General features: G+C 46.5%; 1 protein-coding gene across 1 annotated transcript in view; it reads left to right on the top strand.

Moving 5' to 3' along the window:
• Window positions 1-19,678, top strand: part of ITGB5 (integrin subunit beta 5) — a 113,676-nt gene that overhangs the window by 48,301 nt on the left and 45,697 nt on the right. Inside the window, exons 6-8 of the mRNA XM_055568456.1 lie at window positions 14,505-14,666; window positions 16,437-16,532; window positions 18,455-18,544. Of these exons, the coding sequence (XP_055424431.1) occupies window positions 14,505-14,666; window positions 16,437-16,532; window positions 18,455-18,544 (348 nt within the window). The remainder of the gene's footprint in view (window positions 1-14,504; window positions 14,667-16,436; window positions 16,533-18,454; window positions 18,545-19,678) is intronic.

Raw genomic sequence — 19,678 nt, 5'->3', positions numbered from 1 at the left:
AGCTGGTGTTTCTGTCCTTGCAGAAACTGCTAGCTACATGGCATCCTGACCTAAGGCCTCCCCTGTATTGAACTGTGTCTACCCAGAGAGAGTACTGTGGGCCTTGTCTCCGAATAGGAACAAGCTGAGTTGAACAAGGCAGCCTGCCTTTGGGTGGCCCAACCCATGTCCTCTAAGGCTGTTGGGTGGGGTGTCAGCTTTTCTCATGTTCCTAGAGATCGATGTGCCAGGCCCTCCCCCACCCTCCCACAGGTCATATCTGAGACTCCCTTTCACACTTGCCATGCTCTGATGTGGTCCCTGCATGTGAGACGGTCATTGGGATGTGAGCATCAGGACCCACAGGCTTCTGTGAGCCTGTCAGAAGACCCAGCCCCTTGCAGTCCCAGCCCCTCCTTCCTCTGCAGCCAGGCTACATCCCAGGACCTGCATGTGCCTCTGGGGCTGTGTTTAAGACCGACATTGATCCTGGAGAACAGAGAGGGTGAGTGGATGGTGCTGGGGTTGGAAACCACACCCATGAGGAGTGGTTAAAGGTTAACTAGGAGGAGAGACACCACCGGAAGAAGTGTGTTTCCCGACCTCAGATGTCACTACGGAGGAGGGCTGTTCCAGGGAACATACCTGGGTGGCCACAGAGAAACAGGTTCGTGTTCAAGGCAGGGGAGAATTGTCTAATAAAGATCTCTGGCGTGGAACAGGCTGCCAGATGTGACAGTGGGTCTGTATGGGGACCCCAGGCCCATATGCTTGGGGTGCCATTCAAAAGGTCCCTGCCCGGGGCAGAGCATGGTTGAGCCAACCTCTAGGGTCCTTCCAGCTCCAGGTGCTGGGTATTTCCTCTGAAGTGGCTTTTCTGCCCAGTAACCCGCCGGTGCTTCTGTTCCGTAGTGACCTCTTCTAGCCTGTTTCCTTTGGGCCTCACTGCTCCCTTTTAAGCCACATTTGTATTCAGTCACTGTGACTATGAACTCTGCCTGCACACTCGTTTTGTGTGCCAGGCACAGCTAGCCTGAAGCTAATGCCCGGAAAAGCTTTCCGCTCCCGATGGCTTCCCCATGGAGCCACCTTGCCCAGTGGGCAAAAGTCCAGGTGACGTGGGCAGCTGATCAAGGGGACCCAGGGACAGTCTGGAAGTGGACAGGGAGGATGGAAGCCTGTTCTTGGTCCTTTGAGTGACCTTTCTCCTTTGTTAGACCTCGTAGCCCCTTGCGTGTGACTTGTTCCAACCCCAGAAACCAAAACCTCACAGGCCAGAGCTTCTTATCATCAAATAGAGAAACTACACCCTTACTCCCTAGCCCTTATTTTTCCCCCAGTCCAACCCTGGAGCCAGATGTTGGAGGTGAACAAGCCTGCAAGTTTGTCTTCACTCCTGGGAGGATCCAGTTTCTATTTATTTTCTCAAAGTCTGTAAGACCGGGTATTCTGTCTCCAGTCTGCTTCCCCTTTAATGAACTGCTGCTCCCTCTTCACCATTTCAAGGTCCCAGGGCCCCCCATTCCAGGCCTGGCTGCCCGGGGCTTCCAATAACGATCCCACTGCCACCCACCCACCCTCCCCTCTCCTGCAGCTTGTACTGGGGGGTCCCCTGGCCCTGCAGCCACTTTTTCTGCAATCCCCATTAGTTTTCTCAGATCCCAGTGTATAACAGGTGATTGGATGCAACATTTTTCAGTTAAATTAGCCCCTTAATGCTTCCCATATTTATATGATTAAAAGAAGATGTTTGTTGGATTCCAAAGCATATTAAATAGTTGGTGGAATAGGGAGTGACGTGAGTGAACACTTCTAGACATTGTGAGGGAGGTTTCTTGTTGCACAGCCCCAAGCTTATTCATGTGTCCCCTTACGACTCATTCCTCACTGGGCACAAAATGTGTGCCAGGCGCAATGCCCTTTGTTGTTTTGGGCCCCACGGCCCTTTCTCTCTTCTCTCAGCTCTAGATTGCTACTGCTTTTTAAGGACAGAGCAGAGTGTTGGTAAGTTCTCTACTGAGCTTCCAACTGGTAAAGTCATCTCCAGCCCCAGCACAGAGTAGACTGTTCAGTACCCAGAAAACCGGAGGGTTTGCCTCCTGCGACCTGGACAGAGTCAGAGATTCTGGGCTTGGTGACAGGTTCCCCCAACTCATGTGTCTGGAGTCTGTGGATTGCTGCTTTTCACATAGCGTGGTCTCCTATGCACATGTGTGCCTCACCTGGAACAGCTGGAGTAAATGTGAGTCACAGAATGCGTCACCCTCTGGTGGCAGGATGCAAGCTGGTGGCCTGGAGAGGGGTGGGCCTGGGACCTTGGCTGCTCACACAGAGTGGGCTTAGGAAAAGGAAGGTGAGACATGCTGCACTACCCAGAGGCTCTGGCTCAACACAGGTCATGGGAATGGATTATAAGACAGAATGGACAGTTCGGGACTGGACAGGTGCTGTTGGGGGACCTGGAAGGTTGGATGAAAGAGACACCTCTAAGTTTTCTAGATAAGACATTTGATGGTCCTTTGTCAGAAATGGGGAAGAAGGTGCCTCAACTTTGGAGAAGTTGAGTTTTAGGTGATGGCAGACACATCTGGCTTTTGATGAAGACCCAGCACTAAAACTCCAGAAGGAGGTCGTTGGGGGAGGGGGGGCGGGGGGAGCAGGGATGTAATTGTGTGCTATTCAAGCAGATGTACGGAACTTGGGTAAATCTCCTCAGAGGACAGTCTTACCTTTGACCTCATCCAGTGCCTGGAGAGGAAGTGGAATCTGCAAGCAGCGGAGCGGAATGGGGCACTGGACAGTGTAATGTCCAGGACACCCAGGGCAGGAGAGCTCGAGGGAGGCCCTGGTTGGCAGCAGAGAGGCGGGAGAACAAGATGAGAGGATCGCTGTGGGGTTGGCGACAGGACCTCAGCATGGGGTTCTCCACCTTGGCTGCACTGGAGTCTCACCTGGGAGCTGGAACCTGGTGGCTGGCCTACAGGTCACAGGAGAGCCACTGGGCAGTAGCATCATTAGAGTACCCTCAAGTGCAGCCAGGGCAGAGAACCACTGTGGGGAGCAGCTAGAACTATCTGTGAAAGAGGGAGTGGGGGCATGTGAGGAGACGGGGGTATACAGAATTGGGGAGAGAAAGTGGAGGCAACCTGTCTGCTAGTCTTAGAGACAGGTGATGAGAGATGCTGGGTCAAAAGCAGGGTATTTATTTTAAGTGGGTCATGAGCATATTTTTAGGCACGAGGAAGGAAGCAAAGGAAATTGACTAATGGAACAGTGCCGAGAGAGGGTGGAATTTGGGAGCTGTGTTTCCTAGGGGAGGGAGAGCACTCCTACCTTTAGGGCAGCCAGACCAGAAAAGAAATCAGGAGGATGCGCCATTTATTTATGATGGAGAGAGATCCTTGAGCTGTGGAAGCAGACTCTGAGCGCCTGGAGTAGACGAGTCCTGTTCCGTCTTCCCTGGATGCTCCTCCTGAGTGCGTGGGAACTGGGAGTTGGGAGGATAGAACAGACCTTATGTGGCTTTGATGCAGACTTGACCAAAGAGAAGGCAAGTGAACTGCAGTCTTGGCCAGATATTGGGTTTCTGACTTCTGAGTCCAGTGCATTTCCGTCCCGCCCACCCCTGACATTTTCATCTGAGGGCAGACCTCTATCATGTTGGAGGAGATTGGCTTTTAAAAATCTTGTTTTTACCCAGAGACTTGGAGAAAAGTTTAGCTAAACAAATAAATCTTTTTTTTTCCCTCTTAAAATAGTTTTGTATAAAAAACAGAATATATTCAATTTAAAAATTTAGAAAATGCAGAGAGCCAAAAGGAGATAAACATCACATCCCTACAATCCAAAACCAAGATTGTGCATTTCTGGATTTCAGTCACAGATTTTCAGCCTCATGGAAATACCAAGGACAGTCACTGTCAGTTCTTCTCTATTTACATCATGCAGGTACTGAACTGATTGCTCCTTGTGTGTGGATTTTGTTTTAATCCTCTCAACAGCCCTATTCTATCAATACTATTATTATCTCCATCTTATAGCTGAGAAGCTGGGACTGGGAAAGATAAAGGAACTTGCCCAAGATCACAAAGAAAAGCTGAGGGAAGGTGTGGGCATGAACCAAGATTTGCCACTCATCCATTCATTGGAGCCCACGCACCTAGCTGCTTCTGTGGACACTGCCACCAGACAAAGGAATACTCAAAACTGGTGTTCCCAGCGCAGTACTGACGTCAAGTCTGGTCATCTAAATTTCTGTATTTGAATGAATTTCTGAGCAAACTAAGCCCTCTTTTTCAAAAAAGAAAAACTTTATTGAGGTATAATGGATGTATGCGCTTCCCAGGTGGCTCATCCACCAATGCAGAAGACACATGAGATGTGAGTTCGATCTCTGGGTCAGGAAGATCCCCTGGAGGAGGAAATGGCAACCCACTCCAGTGTTCTTGCTTGAAAAATCCCATGGACAGAGGAGCCTGGTGGGCTACAGTCCACAGGCTCAAAAGAGTTGGGCACAATTGAGCTTGCACACTTAAGTTTATTATATATCCATCGGGTACATGCTCAGTCGTGTCTGACTCTTTGTAACCTCATGGACTGTAGTCTGCCAGGCTTCTCTGTCCATGGGATTTTTCCAGGCAAGAATAATGGAGTGGGTTGCCAGTCCCTCCTCCAGGGGATCTTCCTGACCCAGGGATTGAACTCATGTCTCCTGTGTCTTCTGCATTGGCAGGCGGATTCTTTACCACTGAGCCACCTGGGAAGCCCCTAGTATAATAAATTACATGTATTGAAAGTGTACAATTTGACAAATTTTGACCTTTATACGTACCCATGAGATATATATGCACTGCAATCAAGACGACGAACACACATCCTTCTCCCCACAACGAGTGCTTTTGCTCTTTTGTCATTTCTCCCTCCTGCATCTCCTGCCCTCTTTTCCCAGGCCCTCACTACTTTGCTTTCTATCACTACATTTGACTTTGCATTTGTTAAAACTTTATGAATCCAGTATATATTCTCTTTTTTTTTGCCCTGGTTTATTTCAGAACCATTGTTTTGAGATTCATCTGTGCTGTTGAGTGTCTCCATCCCTTCCTTTTGTTACAGAGTAGTATTCTATTGTATAGATCCACCACAGTTTGTCCATCCACCATTGGATTGTTTGGATATTTGGTAGTTTTTGCCTATTATAAATGGAGCAGCTATAATGTAAATGTGTTTAAGTCTGTGTGGACCTATAGCCACGCTGGTATGATCACTCACTTAGAGCCAGACATCCTGGAATGCAAAGTCAAGTGGGCCTTAGGAAGCATCACTATGAACAAAGCTGGTGGAGGTGGTGGAATTCCAGTTGAGCTATTTCAAATCCTAAAAGATGATGCTGTGAAAGTACTGCACTCAATATGCCAGCAAATTTGGAAAACTCAGCAGTGGCCACAGGACTGGAAAAGGTCAGTTTTCATTCCAATCCCAAAGAAAGGCAATGCCAAAGAATGCTCAAACTACCGCACAATTGCACTCATCTCACACCCTAACAAAGTAATGCTCAAAATTCTCCAAGCCAGTCTTTAACAGTACGTGAACTGTGAACTTCCAGATGTTCAAACTGGATTTGGAAAAGGCAGAGGAACCAGATATCAAATATCCAACATCTGTTGGATCGTCGAAAAAGCAAGACAGTTCGAGAAAAACATCTACTTCTGCTTTATTGATTATGCCAAAGCCTTTGACTGTGTGGATCACAATTAACTGTGGAAAATTCTGAAAGAGATGGGAATACCAGACCACCTGACCTGCCTCCTGAGCAATCTGTATGCAGGTCAAGAAGCAACAGTTAGAACTGGACATGGAACAACAGACTGGTTCCAGATAAGGAAAGGAGTATGTCAAGGTTGTATATTGTCACCCTGCTTATTTAACTTCTGTGCAGAGTACATCATGGGAAATGCTGGGCTGGATGAAGCATAAGCTGGAATCAAGATTGTGGGGAGAAATATTAATCATCTCAGATATGCAGATGACACCACCTTTATGGCAGAAAGTGAAGAAGAACTAAAGAGCCTCTCGATGAAAGTGAAAAAGTTGGCTTAAAACTCAACGTTCAGAAAACTAAGATCATGGCATCTCGTCCCATCACTTCATGACAAATAGATGGGGAAACAATGGAAACAGTGACAGACTTTATTTTGGGGGGCTCCAAAACCACTGCAGATGGTAACTACAGCCATAAAATTAAAAGACACTTGCTCCTTGGAAGGAAAGTTATGATCAACCTAGACAGCATATTGAAAAGCAGAGACATTACTTTGGCAACAAAGTTCTGTCTAGTCAAAGCTATGGTTTTTCCAGTAGTCATGTATGGATGTGAGAGTTGGACTGTGAAGGCTGAGTGCCAAAGAACTGATGCTTTTGAATTGTGGTGTTGGAGAAGACTCTTGAGAGTCCCTTGGACTGCAAGGAGATCCAGCCAGTCCGTCCTAAAGGAGATCAGTCCTTAATATTCATTGGAAGGACTGATGCTGAAGCTGAAACTCCAATACTTTGGCCACCTGATGCGAAGAGCTGACTCATTTGAAAAGACCCTGATGCTGGGAAAGACTGGGGGCAGGAGGAGAAGGGGACAACAGAGGATGACATGGCTGGATGGCATCACTGACGTGAGTTTGAGTGAACTCCGGGTGTTGGTTTTGGACAGGGAGGCCTGGCGTGCTGCAGTCCATGGGGTCACAAAGAGTCGGACACGACTGAGCAACTGAACTGATGCTTTTATTTCTCATGGGTCAGTCCTTTGGAGTGAAATGGCTGGGTCATATGGAAGATGTTTAACTATTTAAGAAACTATCAAACTGTTTTCCAGTGTACATGTATCACTTGACATCCCTTTCAGCACTGTATGTTGGTTACATTTTCTCCCTCAGCATTTGATATGGCCAGTCTTTTTAATATTTAGCCATTAGGCGTGTGGTAGGATATCAGTGGTTTTAATTAACAGAAGGCTTTTAAACTTCCTGGTTTGCAGTTCTTCACTGTCCCTGTGGCAACTGTGGAGCCTCATACATTAGGCAGTAAAAGGAGAAGATGTAAAAGTTATTGCTAGTCTGAGAGTCTAATAACCATAGATCCTTTTTTAAGTCCATCATATGTACTAAATACTTGTTAACCTAGCAACCGCCCTGCAAAATAGGATTATTTTCATTTTACAGATGGAGAAACTGAGGCTTAGAGAGACGACATGACTGACTTAGTGTCTCAAAAAGCAAAGACTTGAACTCAGCCTTGCCTCTGCCGACACTCGCATACACTGGCCCCCACGCCACACTCCATTTGGTATTATAGTTATTCCCTTAAAAAAATCCACTTTCCCAATACTGCTCTCTGTCCTAAATGTGGATACAAAGCTGAAGCCTTCAAAATAGTCCAGGCAGACAGTGGGAAAATTATTTCTGTTGTAAATTCTCGTTGGAGTCGGTGCTTATATAATCTCCCAGCCCCAAAGCCTGGGTGGATGAATAAGCATGTCCCTCTCCACAGCCCGACCTCTTGGCCAAGTTTGTTAACATCACTTACACAGTAAGAGTCCACTTCAGAGAAGACAGAATTAATATTATTATGCTACACTACTCTTCATTTGTGGAACTATTTCTGTTTCAGATGCAATTTTCCAATTCACCAAACCTTTATCTTGGACCCAGCAGTCATTAATTGAGAGCCTGCCATGCACTTTGAATTATTGCAGTTATCACACACCCTCCCCTCTCCCTATGTGAGTGGATAGTTCAGCTTTCTGTGTAGAGGCAGATCATCTGAATCTGACTTCTGTGGTCCTTACTGGTTCAGTGACCTTGGGTTGGTTTCTTAATGTCTGAACACCAGTGTCCTTATCTGCAAGATGACAGTATGTTACCTCCTTCATAAAGTTTGCAGTGAAGATGGAATGGAACAGTGGAGGTGATCAATAAACTTTTAAGTATTATTATTCCTTCTTACTAACATGAAAAAACATAGAGGGTTAAATAATGTGGTCAGATCTACACAGGTAATTGCTGATGGCATAAACCTCCCATGCCCACCTTCAAGCTCCCAAGTTTCACATTATTCTGACTGCTTGTTGTCACTCTCCTGTAGGTTTCTGCATGCCACTTGAGAAGCTGGTGTGGAAGGAAAGGAGGCCAATGACAGAGCCAACATTCAAGTCTTCTAAAGTTGCACTTGGATATTAAAGATAGTTTGAGGGAAAAAAGGGGAAGATTATTGCCTCTAATCTCAACCCCAGTGATATTCTGGTGTATTTTGTTTCAAACTCTTCTCCTTTTAATAGAAAGTGATGCTTGTTTCTTACTTGGTTTGTTCAGTTCAGCTGCTCAGTCGTGTCCGAGTCTTTGCAACCCGATGAATCACAGCACGCCAGGCCTCCCTGTCCATCACCAACTCCCAGAGTTCACTCAGACTCACGTCCATCGAGTCGGTGATGCCATCCAGCCATCTCATCCTCTGCCGTCCCCTTCTCCTCCTGTCCCCAATCTTTCCCAGCATCAGGGTCTTTTCCAATGAGTCAGCTCTTTGCATCAGGTGGCCAAAGTATTGGAGTTTCAGCTTCAACATCAGTCCTTCCAGTGAGCACCCAGGACTGATCTCCTTTTGGATGACTGGTTGGATCTCCTTGCAGTCCAAGGGACTTTCAAGAGTCTTCTCCAACACCACACTTCAAAAGCATCAATTCTTCGGCACTCACCTTTCTTTATAGTCTAACTCTCACATCCATACATGACCACTAGAAAAACCATAGCCTTGACTAGACGGACCTTTGTTGGCAAAGTAATGTCTCTGCTTTTTAATATGCTGTCTAGGTTGGTCATAACTTTCCTTCCAAGGAGTAAGCGTCTTTTAATTTCATGGCTGCAGTCACCATCTGCAGTGATTTTGGAGCCCAGAAAAATAAAGTCACCCACTGTTTCTACTGTCTCCCCATCTATTTCCCATGAAGTGACGGGACCAGATGCCATGATCTTCGTTTTCTGAATGTTGAGCTTTAAGCTAACTTTTTCACTCTCCATTTTCACTTTTATCAAGAGGCTCTTTAGTTCTTCACTTTCTGCCATAAGGGTGGTGTCATTTGCATATCTGAAGTTATTGATAGTTCTCCTGGCAATCTTGATTCCAGCTTGTGCTTCTTCCAGCCCAGCGTTTCTCATGATGTACTCTGCCTAGAAGTTAAATAAGCAGGGTGACAGAATATAGCCTTGACGTATTCCTTTTCCTATTTATAACCAGTCTTTTGTTCCATGTCCAGTTCTAACTGTTGCTTCCTAACCTGCGTACAGGTTTCTCAAGAGGCAGGTCAGGTGGTCCAGTATTCCCATCTCTTTCAGAATTTTCCACAGTTAATTGTGATCCACACAGTCAAAGGCTTTGGCATAGTCAATAAAGCAGAAATAGATATTTTTCTGGAACTCCTCTTGCTTTTTCAATGATCCAGCGGATGTTGCCAAAGAAAGCAATGGCAACCCACTCCAGTACTCTTGCCTGGAAAATCCCATGGACGGAGGAGCCTGGTAGGCTGCAGTCCATGGGGTCGCGAAGAGTCAGACATGACCGAGCGTCTTCACTTTCACTTTTCACTTTCATGCACTGGAGAAGAAAATGGCAACCCACCCCAGTGTTCTTGCCTGGAGAATCCCAGGGACGGGGGAGCCTGGTGGGCTGCCGTCTATGGGGATGCATAGAGTCTGACACAACTGAAGTGACTTAGCAGCAGCAGCAGCAGCGGATGTTGGCAATTTGATCTCTGCTTCCTCTGCCTTTTCTGTAACCAGCTTGAACATCTGAAAAGTTCACAGTTCACATATTGCTGAAGCCTGGCTTGGAGAATTTTAAGCATCACTTGACTAGCGTGTGAGATGAGTGCGATTGTGCGGTAGTTTGCGCATTCTTTGCATTGCCTTTCTTTGGGATTGGAATGAAAACTGACCTTTTCCAGTCCTGTGGCCACGGCTGAGTTTTCCAAATTTGCTGGCATATTGAGTGCAGCACTTTCATAGCATCATCTTTCAGGATTTGAAGTAGCTCAACTGGAATTCCATCACCTCCACTAGCTTTGTTCGTAGTGATGCTTCCTAAGGCCCACTTGACTTCACATTCCAGGATGTCTGGCTCTAGGTGAGGGATCACACCATCATGATTATCTTGGTCGTGAAGATCTTTTTTGTACAGTTCTTCTGTGTATTCTTGCCACCTCTTCTTAATATCTTCTGCTTCTGTTAGGTCCCTACCATTTCTGTCCTTGAGTGTGCCCATCTTTGCACGAAATGTTCCCTTGGTATCTCTAAATTATTGAAGAGCTCTCTAGTCTTTCCCATTCTGTTGTTTTCCTCTGTTGTTTTGCACTGAACGCTGAGGAAGGCTTTCTTATCTCTTCTTGCTATTCTTTGGAACTCTGCATTCAAATGGGTATATCTTTCCTTTTCTCCTTTGCTTTTCACTTCCCTTTTTTCCACAGCTATTTGTCAGGCCTCCTCAGACAGCCGTTTTGCTTTTTTGCATTTCTTTTTCTTGGAGATGGTCTTGATCCCTGTCTCCTGTACAGCGTCAAAAACCTCCGTCCATAGTTCATCAGGCACTCTGTCTATCAGATCTAGTCCCTTAAATCTATTTCCCACTTCCACTGTATAGTCATAAGGGATTTGATTTAGGTCATACCTGAATGGTCTAGTGGTTTTCTCCACTTTCTTCAATTTCCGTCTGAATTTGGCAATAAGAAGTTCATGATCTGAGCCACAGTCAGCTCCCAGTCTTGTTTTTGCTCACTGTATAGAGCTTCTCCATCTTTGGCTACAAGGAATATAATCAGTCTGATTTCGATGTCGACTATCTGGTGATGTCCACATGTAGAGTCTTCTCCTGTGTTGTTGGAAGAGGGTGTTTGCTCTGACCAGTGCGTTACCTTGGCAGAACGCCATTAGCCTTTGCCCTGCTTCATTCTGTACTCCAAGGCCAAATTTAATCACACTCTAATTACAGTACTGTATTCTTTTCCACTGTTATAAATGTTTACAATAATTTCATACTTTTTATGAACACAATTTCTAATGGCAGTGAGGAGAGATCTCAGTTGACTTAACTGTTCCCGAGTAGTAGGGTATTCATCTGTTCCCTGTTTTGTCACTATTAGTAAGAACACTGCTGTGTGTGTTTCAGAATACTTCTTGCAGATAGTCTCCTGAAGGAGAGAGTCATTGAGTCAAAAGATGTGTACTTCTTCAAGGGCTTTTTTCAAGTCAGGTGTACTGAGGGATAATTTACATAGAGTAAAATTCACTCTTTTATATATGTAAAGTCTTAAAGCCACCCCCAGAATTAAGATATAAATGAAGAAAAAAATTGATGAAAAAAGAGATGTAGATGATTTCTTTCGCCTGAGGAAGTTTTCTGGTGTTGTCTCTTGTTGACTCCTCTCTTTGCCCTCAGCCTTTGGCCATCACCGATCTGTTTTCTATCCCTATATATTTGTCTTTCCATGAATGTCTTCTGAATGAAGTTAGGCTCAAGTTTCCCCTTGAGGGTTTTTTTTAGGCTTTTTCCACTTAAATCTGGAGCTTTGGAGATTCATCTGAGCTGTGTGCATCTGCAGTTTGTTCCTTTTTATTGCTGAATAGTATTCCATCTAGAGATGTATGACAGTATGTCTATGTACTCACCACTTGATGGACATCTGGATTGTTTCTAAATTTTGGTGATCATGAATAGCTGCTATATAAATATTTGCATAGTAGTATTTATGTGAGCAAGTTTTCATTTCTCTTGGATAAATACCAAAGGGTGAGATTGCTGAGTTGATGGTCAGTGTATATTTAACTTTATAGGAATATGCCAAACTATTTTCCAAAGTTGCCAAAACATTTTGTATTCTCGCTAGCAATTTATGAGAGTTCTGGTTGTTCCACATTCTTTCCAGCACTTGGTATTTTCAGGGCTCTTTTTTTTTTGGCATAGCTATCCAGTGGCATCTCCTTGCGAGTTTAATATGCACTTCCTTAATGACTAAGGATGTTGGGGATCTTTTTGTGTGCTTATTTCCATCCATATCTCTTCTTTGGTAAAATGTCTGTTCAAGTTTCTGTTTTTAAAAATTCAGTTGTTTGTGTTGTTACCAACCTACGAGAGTGCTTGCTACATTCTGAGTACAAGTCCTTTATCAGATTTTTATTTTTTGCCAAACATTTTCTCCCAATCATGCCTTGTCATTTAATTTTCTCAATGAGAAACCATTGAGAGAGAGAAGATGGTTTTAATTTTGGTGAAGTCCTGCTTATACCAAGATTACAAACCAAGATTATAAAGCTTTTTCTCCTTTCTTTCCTTTGGACATATTATAGTTTTAGGTCTGTGGTCCTATTTGAGTTCATTTTTGTACATAGTGAGAGGTGTGGGTTAAGCTTCATTTTTTTTCAAATAGATGTCTGATTATTCCATTAAGCTGACCTCGTGTGTGGGTCTATTTCTGGTCTCTGTTGTGTCCCACTGGCCTGAGTGTCTTTCCTTTTGTCAGCAGCACGCTGTCTCAATTACTGTAGCTTTTTAGTAAGTCTTGGCCTTATTGAATGAATTCCACAACTTTGTTGTTGTTTTTCAAAATTGTTTTGAGTTTTCATTGTTGAGTTCTCATATATGCCAGTTATTAGCCCTCCTAACATATTCTCAGTCTTGCCACCAAGGGGACCCACTCCTCTCCACTTCTATCCCTTAAATTAGATTTGTCACAACTTAGGATTTCATGGCTGTAAGGGACTTTCTAGGTTTCTTCCTCAGGGTTTTGAAAATGTGCCCGGCCTCCTCATCGTGCCTTTACTGGGCTTCCTTGTGGCTCAGACGGTTAAGAATCGGCCTGCAAGGCAGGAGACCTGGGTTCAATCCCTGGGTTGGGAAGATTCCCTAGAGAAAGGAATGGCAACCCACTCCATTATTCTTGCCTGACCATTATTCCATGGACAGAGGAGATTCTGTCCTCTGTACCTGGCCTTCTTACTGAGCCTTACTAGTGCCTAGGACACCTCCCATCCCCAGCTTCTGCCTTCCCCCTCGTGTCTTCTTCCAGCTTCCTGGAAGGGTCCTCCTGACCTTTAGCTCAGTTTGTGTTTCCTCTGCCCTGGGAAGACTTTCTCGCTTCCTCCCCCAGTTTCTGTTGAGAGTGTATTTACCTTTTTTAGCACACTTATCCTAATATGTTGAAGTTGTATTTCTGCTTGACTGCAAGCTTTTTGAGGTCCGGAACAGATGATTTCATAGACCCAGTGCCTTCCATGGAGCCTGCGCGAGGTCAGAGGTCAGTAATTGTTTGTTGGCTGAATGTTGAGCATCTGGGAAACGGATTCCCCAGAGGTAGATTCCTTGCTCACAGCTGGTATCCTGGCTTTCAGTCCTTGCTGGCTTCCTTTCAAACCACCTTTTCTTCCTTGTGTTACTCTTTTTGTGACTTATTTCCATGCTGCTTTTCGAGTGAATAAGAAAATGTCATAGCTCTTAAAGGCTATTTTGTCCATCATTTTGGTGATAAGAAAGGATGATACCTTCATCCCCTCATCTGCCATAAGGTGATAGCTTTTAACTTGTGAAGTCTATGAATCCGGTCTCCTATTTCAGTGTCAAGTGTTTGTGTGCAGATAACTCAGCAGTGTTTAAACCCTTCCTATGTTCGTCCTGCTACCCATGTATTTTCTTTCACTACTGGTATGAAAACACCCCAATCCCAGATTTTGTTGCTCTGTATCAGGATCTAGCTGCTCCTAATGGTAATGATTAGGAGTGCTTTGTGTAATATCAGGGCCACAGTGGTTAAAGATTTAAAATAGAGTCCTTCCCTGACACTATAGCCTGTATTGAGCCATGCTGCTGTCTGAAGCGTGGACATATTCCATACAGGGAAGCAGTTAAAGGGAGAAGAGAGGTTATCTGACTGACCTTAATCACTGGAGTAGTTCAATTAATGATTGAAGTGGTTTGCATCTACCAGAAAGATGGTAGATTTTACCAAATTCTCCAAAGACAAATCCATCTGTTGGTCATTTGGGTGCTCTGTTCTGAGTGATTTGTGTCTTAATTGGGGGACTGAAGTGGTCACTTACTGGTCACCTTGGACTGTGGCAGCCAGCCGAGTGTGTTGGAGTGTGGGGAAGTTGGGGTGGGCTAAAGGCTGTTCTGTGGAAGGAATACTAGGGGAGACTCAAAGGGGAGGCCTCCAGGAGGAGTGGCTATCAGGTAGAGAGTGGGAGCAGCAAGGGCAGGGTGGCCTGCAGCGAGGGGTTCCAGGCACAGGTGGGCCCCGCGGTGGAGATTCACCTCTGCCCTTTGGCTTCCCCCGTCAGCTGGCTCTCTGTGATCCCACAGTGCTTGTAGAGTGATCCCCCAGCTGTGCACGCAGAGGATCACCTGTGATCCGCACTACAACCCCTGGTAAGGGCCAGTGCCCCGTCTGATGCCCCAGGGCAGCCAGAAGGCCTTTAAACCCGTCAACCTCTGTCCCTCAGGAGAAGATCGGCTGGCGAAAGGATGCGCTGCACTTGCTGGTGTTCACCACGGACGACGTGCCCCACATCGCGCTGGACGGAAAGCTGGGGGGCCTGGTGCAGCCGCACGATGGCCAGTGCCACCTGAACGAGGCCAACGAGTACACGGCGTCCAACCAGATGGTGAGGGTCAGACCCCCGGCACCGCCCTTGCGACCCTGCCTGTGGTCTGAGGCCTCACCCAGCCTTGACCACCTTCCTGTGGACTTCTGCTCACTGACTTCCCCATCCTTTCTTGGGACTGGGTTTCTATTCCATCTCCTCCAACTGGGCTTCCAGAACTCCTGCTCATCATTACCTTAGAGCATTTCTCAAGGATTTCTGTAGCTGGTTCAGCTTTCTGCTGTTGTGCATCCACATGAGGAATGTTTAGTTGAAGGAAGAGGTGGGTGAGACAGGATAGATGTCAAAGGGAAGAGGCGATTTTACACGAGAGAGAGGACTGTTCCACAGAGGAAAAAAACTGGGACAGAAGTTATGAGGCAAGACCAGCAAAGATGAGACTTCCTGGTTTCTAGAATGGGTTTCCTGAGGCCCTGCGTTCCATCAGTGTTGGGGGCAGGCGGCAGGTGTCCTGTACTGGCTGAGAAGCCCCAAGGACTTGCCACTCTCAGTAGTCTGTCACTGTGGGTGTGCAGTTAAATAGAATTCATGCAGAATTTCAAACATACAATAGGCCAGTAAATGAACTTCTACCTACCTGTCACCCAGACCGAACGATTAAGATTTTTTTCACACTTGCTATACAAAGTTTGTTTTTTTCCCCCAAATATCCTCTTCCTTCCCAAATGTGCTTTCCAGAGTGCATTTGGTAGAGTAGCTGACTAGAGAGAAATTCTTTCTAAATCTTGCTGGACTAACCCATTTTCTCCAGTTTTAAGAGGTGGTCAAGAATAATGGAGTCCAGAGAAAGAACTCCTAACTATACTACCTGATAACTGTAGAACCTCACTGATGAGCAGTCCTAGACCCATTCAGTTCAGTTCAGTTCAGTCTCTCAGTCGTGTCCAACTCTTTGTGACCCCATGAATCGCAGCATGCCAGGCCTCCCTGTCCATCACCAACTCCTGGAGTTCACTCAAACTCACGTCCATCGAGTCAGTGATGCCATCCAGCCATCTCATCCTCTGTCGTCCCCTTCTCCTCCTGCCCCCAATCCCTCCCAGCATCAGAGACTTTTCCAGTGAGTCAACTCTTTGCATGAGGTGGCCAAAGTACTGGAGTTTCAGCTTTAGCATCATTCCTTCCAAACCCATTACCAGCCCTTAAAATCCTTCAGGACTTTGTTAAGCTGCCTTGCAGCATCCTTCAGGGAGCATTCTCCCTCCCTCCCTCCTCTGTACCCCTTCCCACGCCACAGCCCAACTTGTCCAAATGTCAGCAGCCTTTTCTGCCCATTCTGGGCCGTGAGAGGCCTGAGCAGAACCTGTGCAGGACATTGGCAGGCCCAACACTGGGCATGGGAAAAGGAAAATAGGGCAAGGAGATCAGGAAGAAAGTCTTAGGGGAGAGAGGACAGATAAACAGGTGCTGATGGCAGGAAGTGGTCGCTGCTGTCTTGCTGGCTTCCCCACTCTGCCGCATTCCTGCGGAAGGGATGGAAACATGGACCAAGTGTGGGAGACCTCCACTCATCACTTCTCCATTCTGGGTTGAGAGGGGCAGGAGGAGTGAGTCTGGTTTGGTGGGTGCCAGAGGGTCCTTTCCTGGAGAATCTTCCCTACGTAGTTTCTCAGTAAGGAGCTGCCCAAGGGGCTTAGCTGTTAAGGGGCTGCTAGGGGAAGATGCTTATTGTCTGCACAGGTGATGAGTTACTGAGTGCACATTGGAGCCAGGTGCTAGTGTCTCTACTTGCACGAAATGTTACAGCCTTGACTTTTGCCTTGGCCCTAGGACTATCCATCCCTTGCCTTGCTCGGAGAGAAATTGGCAGAGAACAACATCAACCTCATCTTTGCAGTGACGAAAAACCACTATATGCTCTATAAGGTACACCTGGAAGGGAGCAAGGAAGGCTGGTGGCCTGAACCTGGGGGCCCTGCTGACTCTGAGATGATTGGGAGAACGGAATGTGGGGCCAGGCGAAGTGTGGGGCGGCCTCATGAGGAGTGTTAACAGCCCTGCTCTGTGTGGGCAGAGATCCAAAGGAGCGTGGAGTATAGTCCTGTCTTGATCTAGTGGAAAATGATGGTATTGAGGAAGCTCTTTAGCATTCACATAGCAGAGCATACCAAGCGAGTTAAACATATGGTTTCTAATTTGATAATGAGGGAAACAGTATCAATTCCTGTTTTTCAGATGATGAAATGGAAACACCCAGGGAATAGGGAAGGAAGATATAAAAGGAAGATGTGCAGAGAGAACACTAGGCACACATGGAGACAGGCTGCATGCAGAGTCTGTGTGCCTTCCCGCAGGGTGTGGGAGACCAGTGGGTTAGTCTGGGGCAGGAATTTCCAAAGAAAACAGTACGTGTCTTGAGTGCACAGAGCGGTCTGTATGAGTCTGTTACAAGACTTTCCCCAGCCATCCCACGGGCCACCGCTCTACTCTCCCCTCATGAATGTGCTTCTCCCCCACAATCATGGGCAAATCGACTTTCACTAGAACTCTCCTGTGAGCTGCTCCCGGAGTGTTCGTGTCAGTTGGTGTGAAGCCCAGCTCACCTCTGACATCCTTTGAAATGAGAGGTCATGAGAAGTTCATCCCCACCTCTAGAACAGTCAACCCCAGTCCCCTCTCTCTGCTGCTCTTAAATATCCGCAAGAGAACCTTTATCTGAAGGCGTGTTTCTACTGTACCTGCCTGAGATGATCATTGATAAAATGCCACTTATATCTTCTTAAGTTCTTACCTTCTTTTAGTCTGAATCAATTTTAGATGAAAACAAGAGAAAGAGTTTTTTTTTTTTTTTTTGTCTTTGTTTAGTGAAGATAGCAGGATAGGACATGGCCATTTACAGGGATCAGTTTTGGAGAGGTGGTTGCACGGGCTGTACTCCAGATGCTTCAGGAGGGAAGAGACACACCTTGGCTTAAGCCAGCCTTGCTCAGAACCAAGTACACCTCACTCAGGGAGGAAGCATGTCCAGTCCAAGGCAGGCTGAGGGTGGTGGCTATTTCTAGATGTTTCTGTCACTTTAGTAAGTGACATACACAGGCCTTGGTACCAGTGAAAGAAGAAAGGCAGCCACGTCAAGGCCGCCTGCTTTGTCAAGGACTTCACCCAGAGATACCAGACCTCCTTGGAAGCACCATTCCCATTCCGTTCCCTGCTAAGGAAAGAGACTGTCTTGGAGACCACTGGCAGAGTTTCCTCTTTCACTCTTCCTGGACAGATTGAGGGCATCTTTGAACGGAAACTGGGAATACCTACATAGTCTAGAAGAGAGGACAAGAACATTGAGAATATATTGATTCTGGTGGTGGTGGTGGTTTAGTCACTAAGTCGCGTCCAACTCTTGCAGACCCATGGACTGTAGCCTGCCAGGCTCTTCTGGCAGACGAGAATCCTGCCAGAGATCAAACCTGCATCTCTTGCATTGCAGGAGGATTCTTTACCATTGAGCCACCACGGCTCCCTATATTGACACTAGAGGATGGAATTTCAGAGCGTTTTCCAGTACATGCCAGAGAGGAGGGGTCTCCAGGAAGAAGCCTGATGTTGTACTTTAGAAACACATCTTGTCAGACCCTTCTCACTCAGACCTTGCAGAACCGAGATTCCACAGCCTACTGCAACAGCTCCATTCCCTTGTGCTTGGTGTGGCATCTCTGAGTTCTGGTGCCAGTGAGTGGCAGAAGCAATGCGGAGGGCCCTGACCATTCTAGCTCAGTAGGGCATGTTCACTGTTGGACAGGATGGAAAGGCAGAGTGGGCTCATTTATTTTCTTTTGTTTTTTTCTCGCAAGAATTTTACAGCCCTGATACCTGGAACAACAGTGGAGATTTTACATGGAGACTCCAAAAATATTCTTCAACTGATTATCAATGCGTACAATGTAAGTCACCGATTTCTTCTCCCACCTTCACCCCCACCCTCTACCCCTGGGGCTCCAGGAGCTGGTGCAGACTCAGGTTGGAAGGGCGCCATTGTGCTGGGGTGCTTGGTTCCATGTCTTGCCTCCTGCCTCTTGAGTTTGGCACCTTCCTCCTCCATTTGGATTCGGGGTAGAGAAGGCATCCTGCCTGTGCATCGGTCTCCCCTCACCCCTGCCACACCTTGACTCACATTGTAAGCGGATCCCAATGAAGCAGCAAATGGCTCAGTCAGTCTCTGGCTGGTGGCCCTGGGATGTGCTTGGGTTCTGACTTTGTGGTAACCCTGGTCCCCATTAGGGCACCACGCTTGGGTGGTGGGTACTGCTCTTCAGCCATCCAGGTGCCTGGGCCATCCTGCCACTGTGTTCCCTGTGGCAAGAAGTGAGAAGCACGCTCACTGCTCGCCTCCCAGCAGAACTGAAATTCCCCAGGCTCCTGGAGCTCCACATTGAGCCACAGACTAAAATGGGTCAGAAGAATCCAACAAGAGTCAACAATAGTTCTTTTGCCTACTTGTGTAGGCTCTAATTGTGTTCAGGTCCTTTTCAAGGGAGCCTGCGGGGCTGTTAAATACTGCGCTATTGTAGCTCCATTAGCCTGACTCTGTTGTAGTAATAAGTACAGTGCTTAAGGACATGATTTAGGGGGTCACTGCTGCATCCCAAGCCAGTCATCTGCGATTCCCAAATCCCTCTCCATCCCACCCCCTTCCCTCCATTCCTAACACCCAAAAAGTGCTTGACACAGACCTCTTCTCCTCGGGGAAATGACGAGCCCCAATTCTTGTGCTGGCACGTATGTGCCCCTCCCTGTGAAGCCTCCAGTGCCCACCCAGCCCCTCATGAGGCCTGGTGGTTCCCGAGTTGGAATTCAGAGTGCATCTGCCTGTTAAAAACAAAGTTCTACATAGAGTAAATGTAGTTTAGCTGGCTCTATTATGTAGAATAGACCCGTGGGCTAACCTAGGAATATAATCAACTGCACTGGCATCACACGGTATTAGAAAAACCATCTTACTTTCCCATGAATGATTTACAAATGCACATTTGGAGCTCTATCTTTCCAGCTGAATTTGTTTCCTACTGTGGTAGCTT

Source organism: Bubalus kerabau, chromosome 2 (assembly GCF_029407905.1).
Source record: "Bubalus kerabau isolate K-KA32 ecotype Philippines breed swamp buffalo chromosome 2, PCC_UOA_SB_1v2, whole genome shotgun sequence".
NCBI lineage: Eukaryota > Metazoa > Chordata > Mammalia > Artiodactyla > Bovidae > Bubalus > Bubalus kerabau.
The sequence above is the reverse complement of the archived record's forward strand: the minus strand, read 5'-3'. Positions and strand labels throughout refer to the sequence as shown.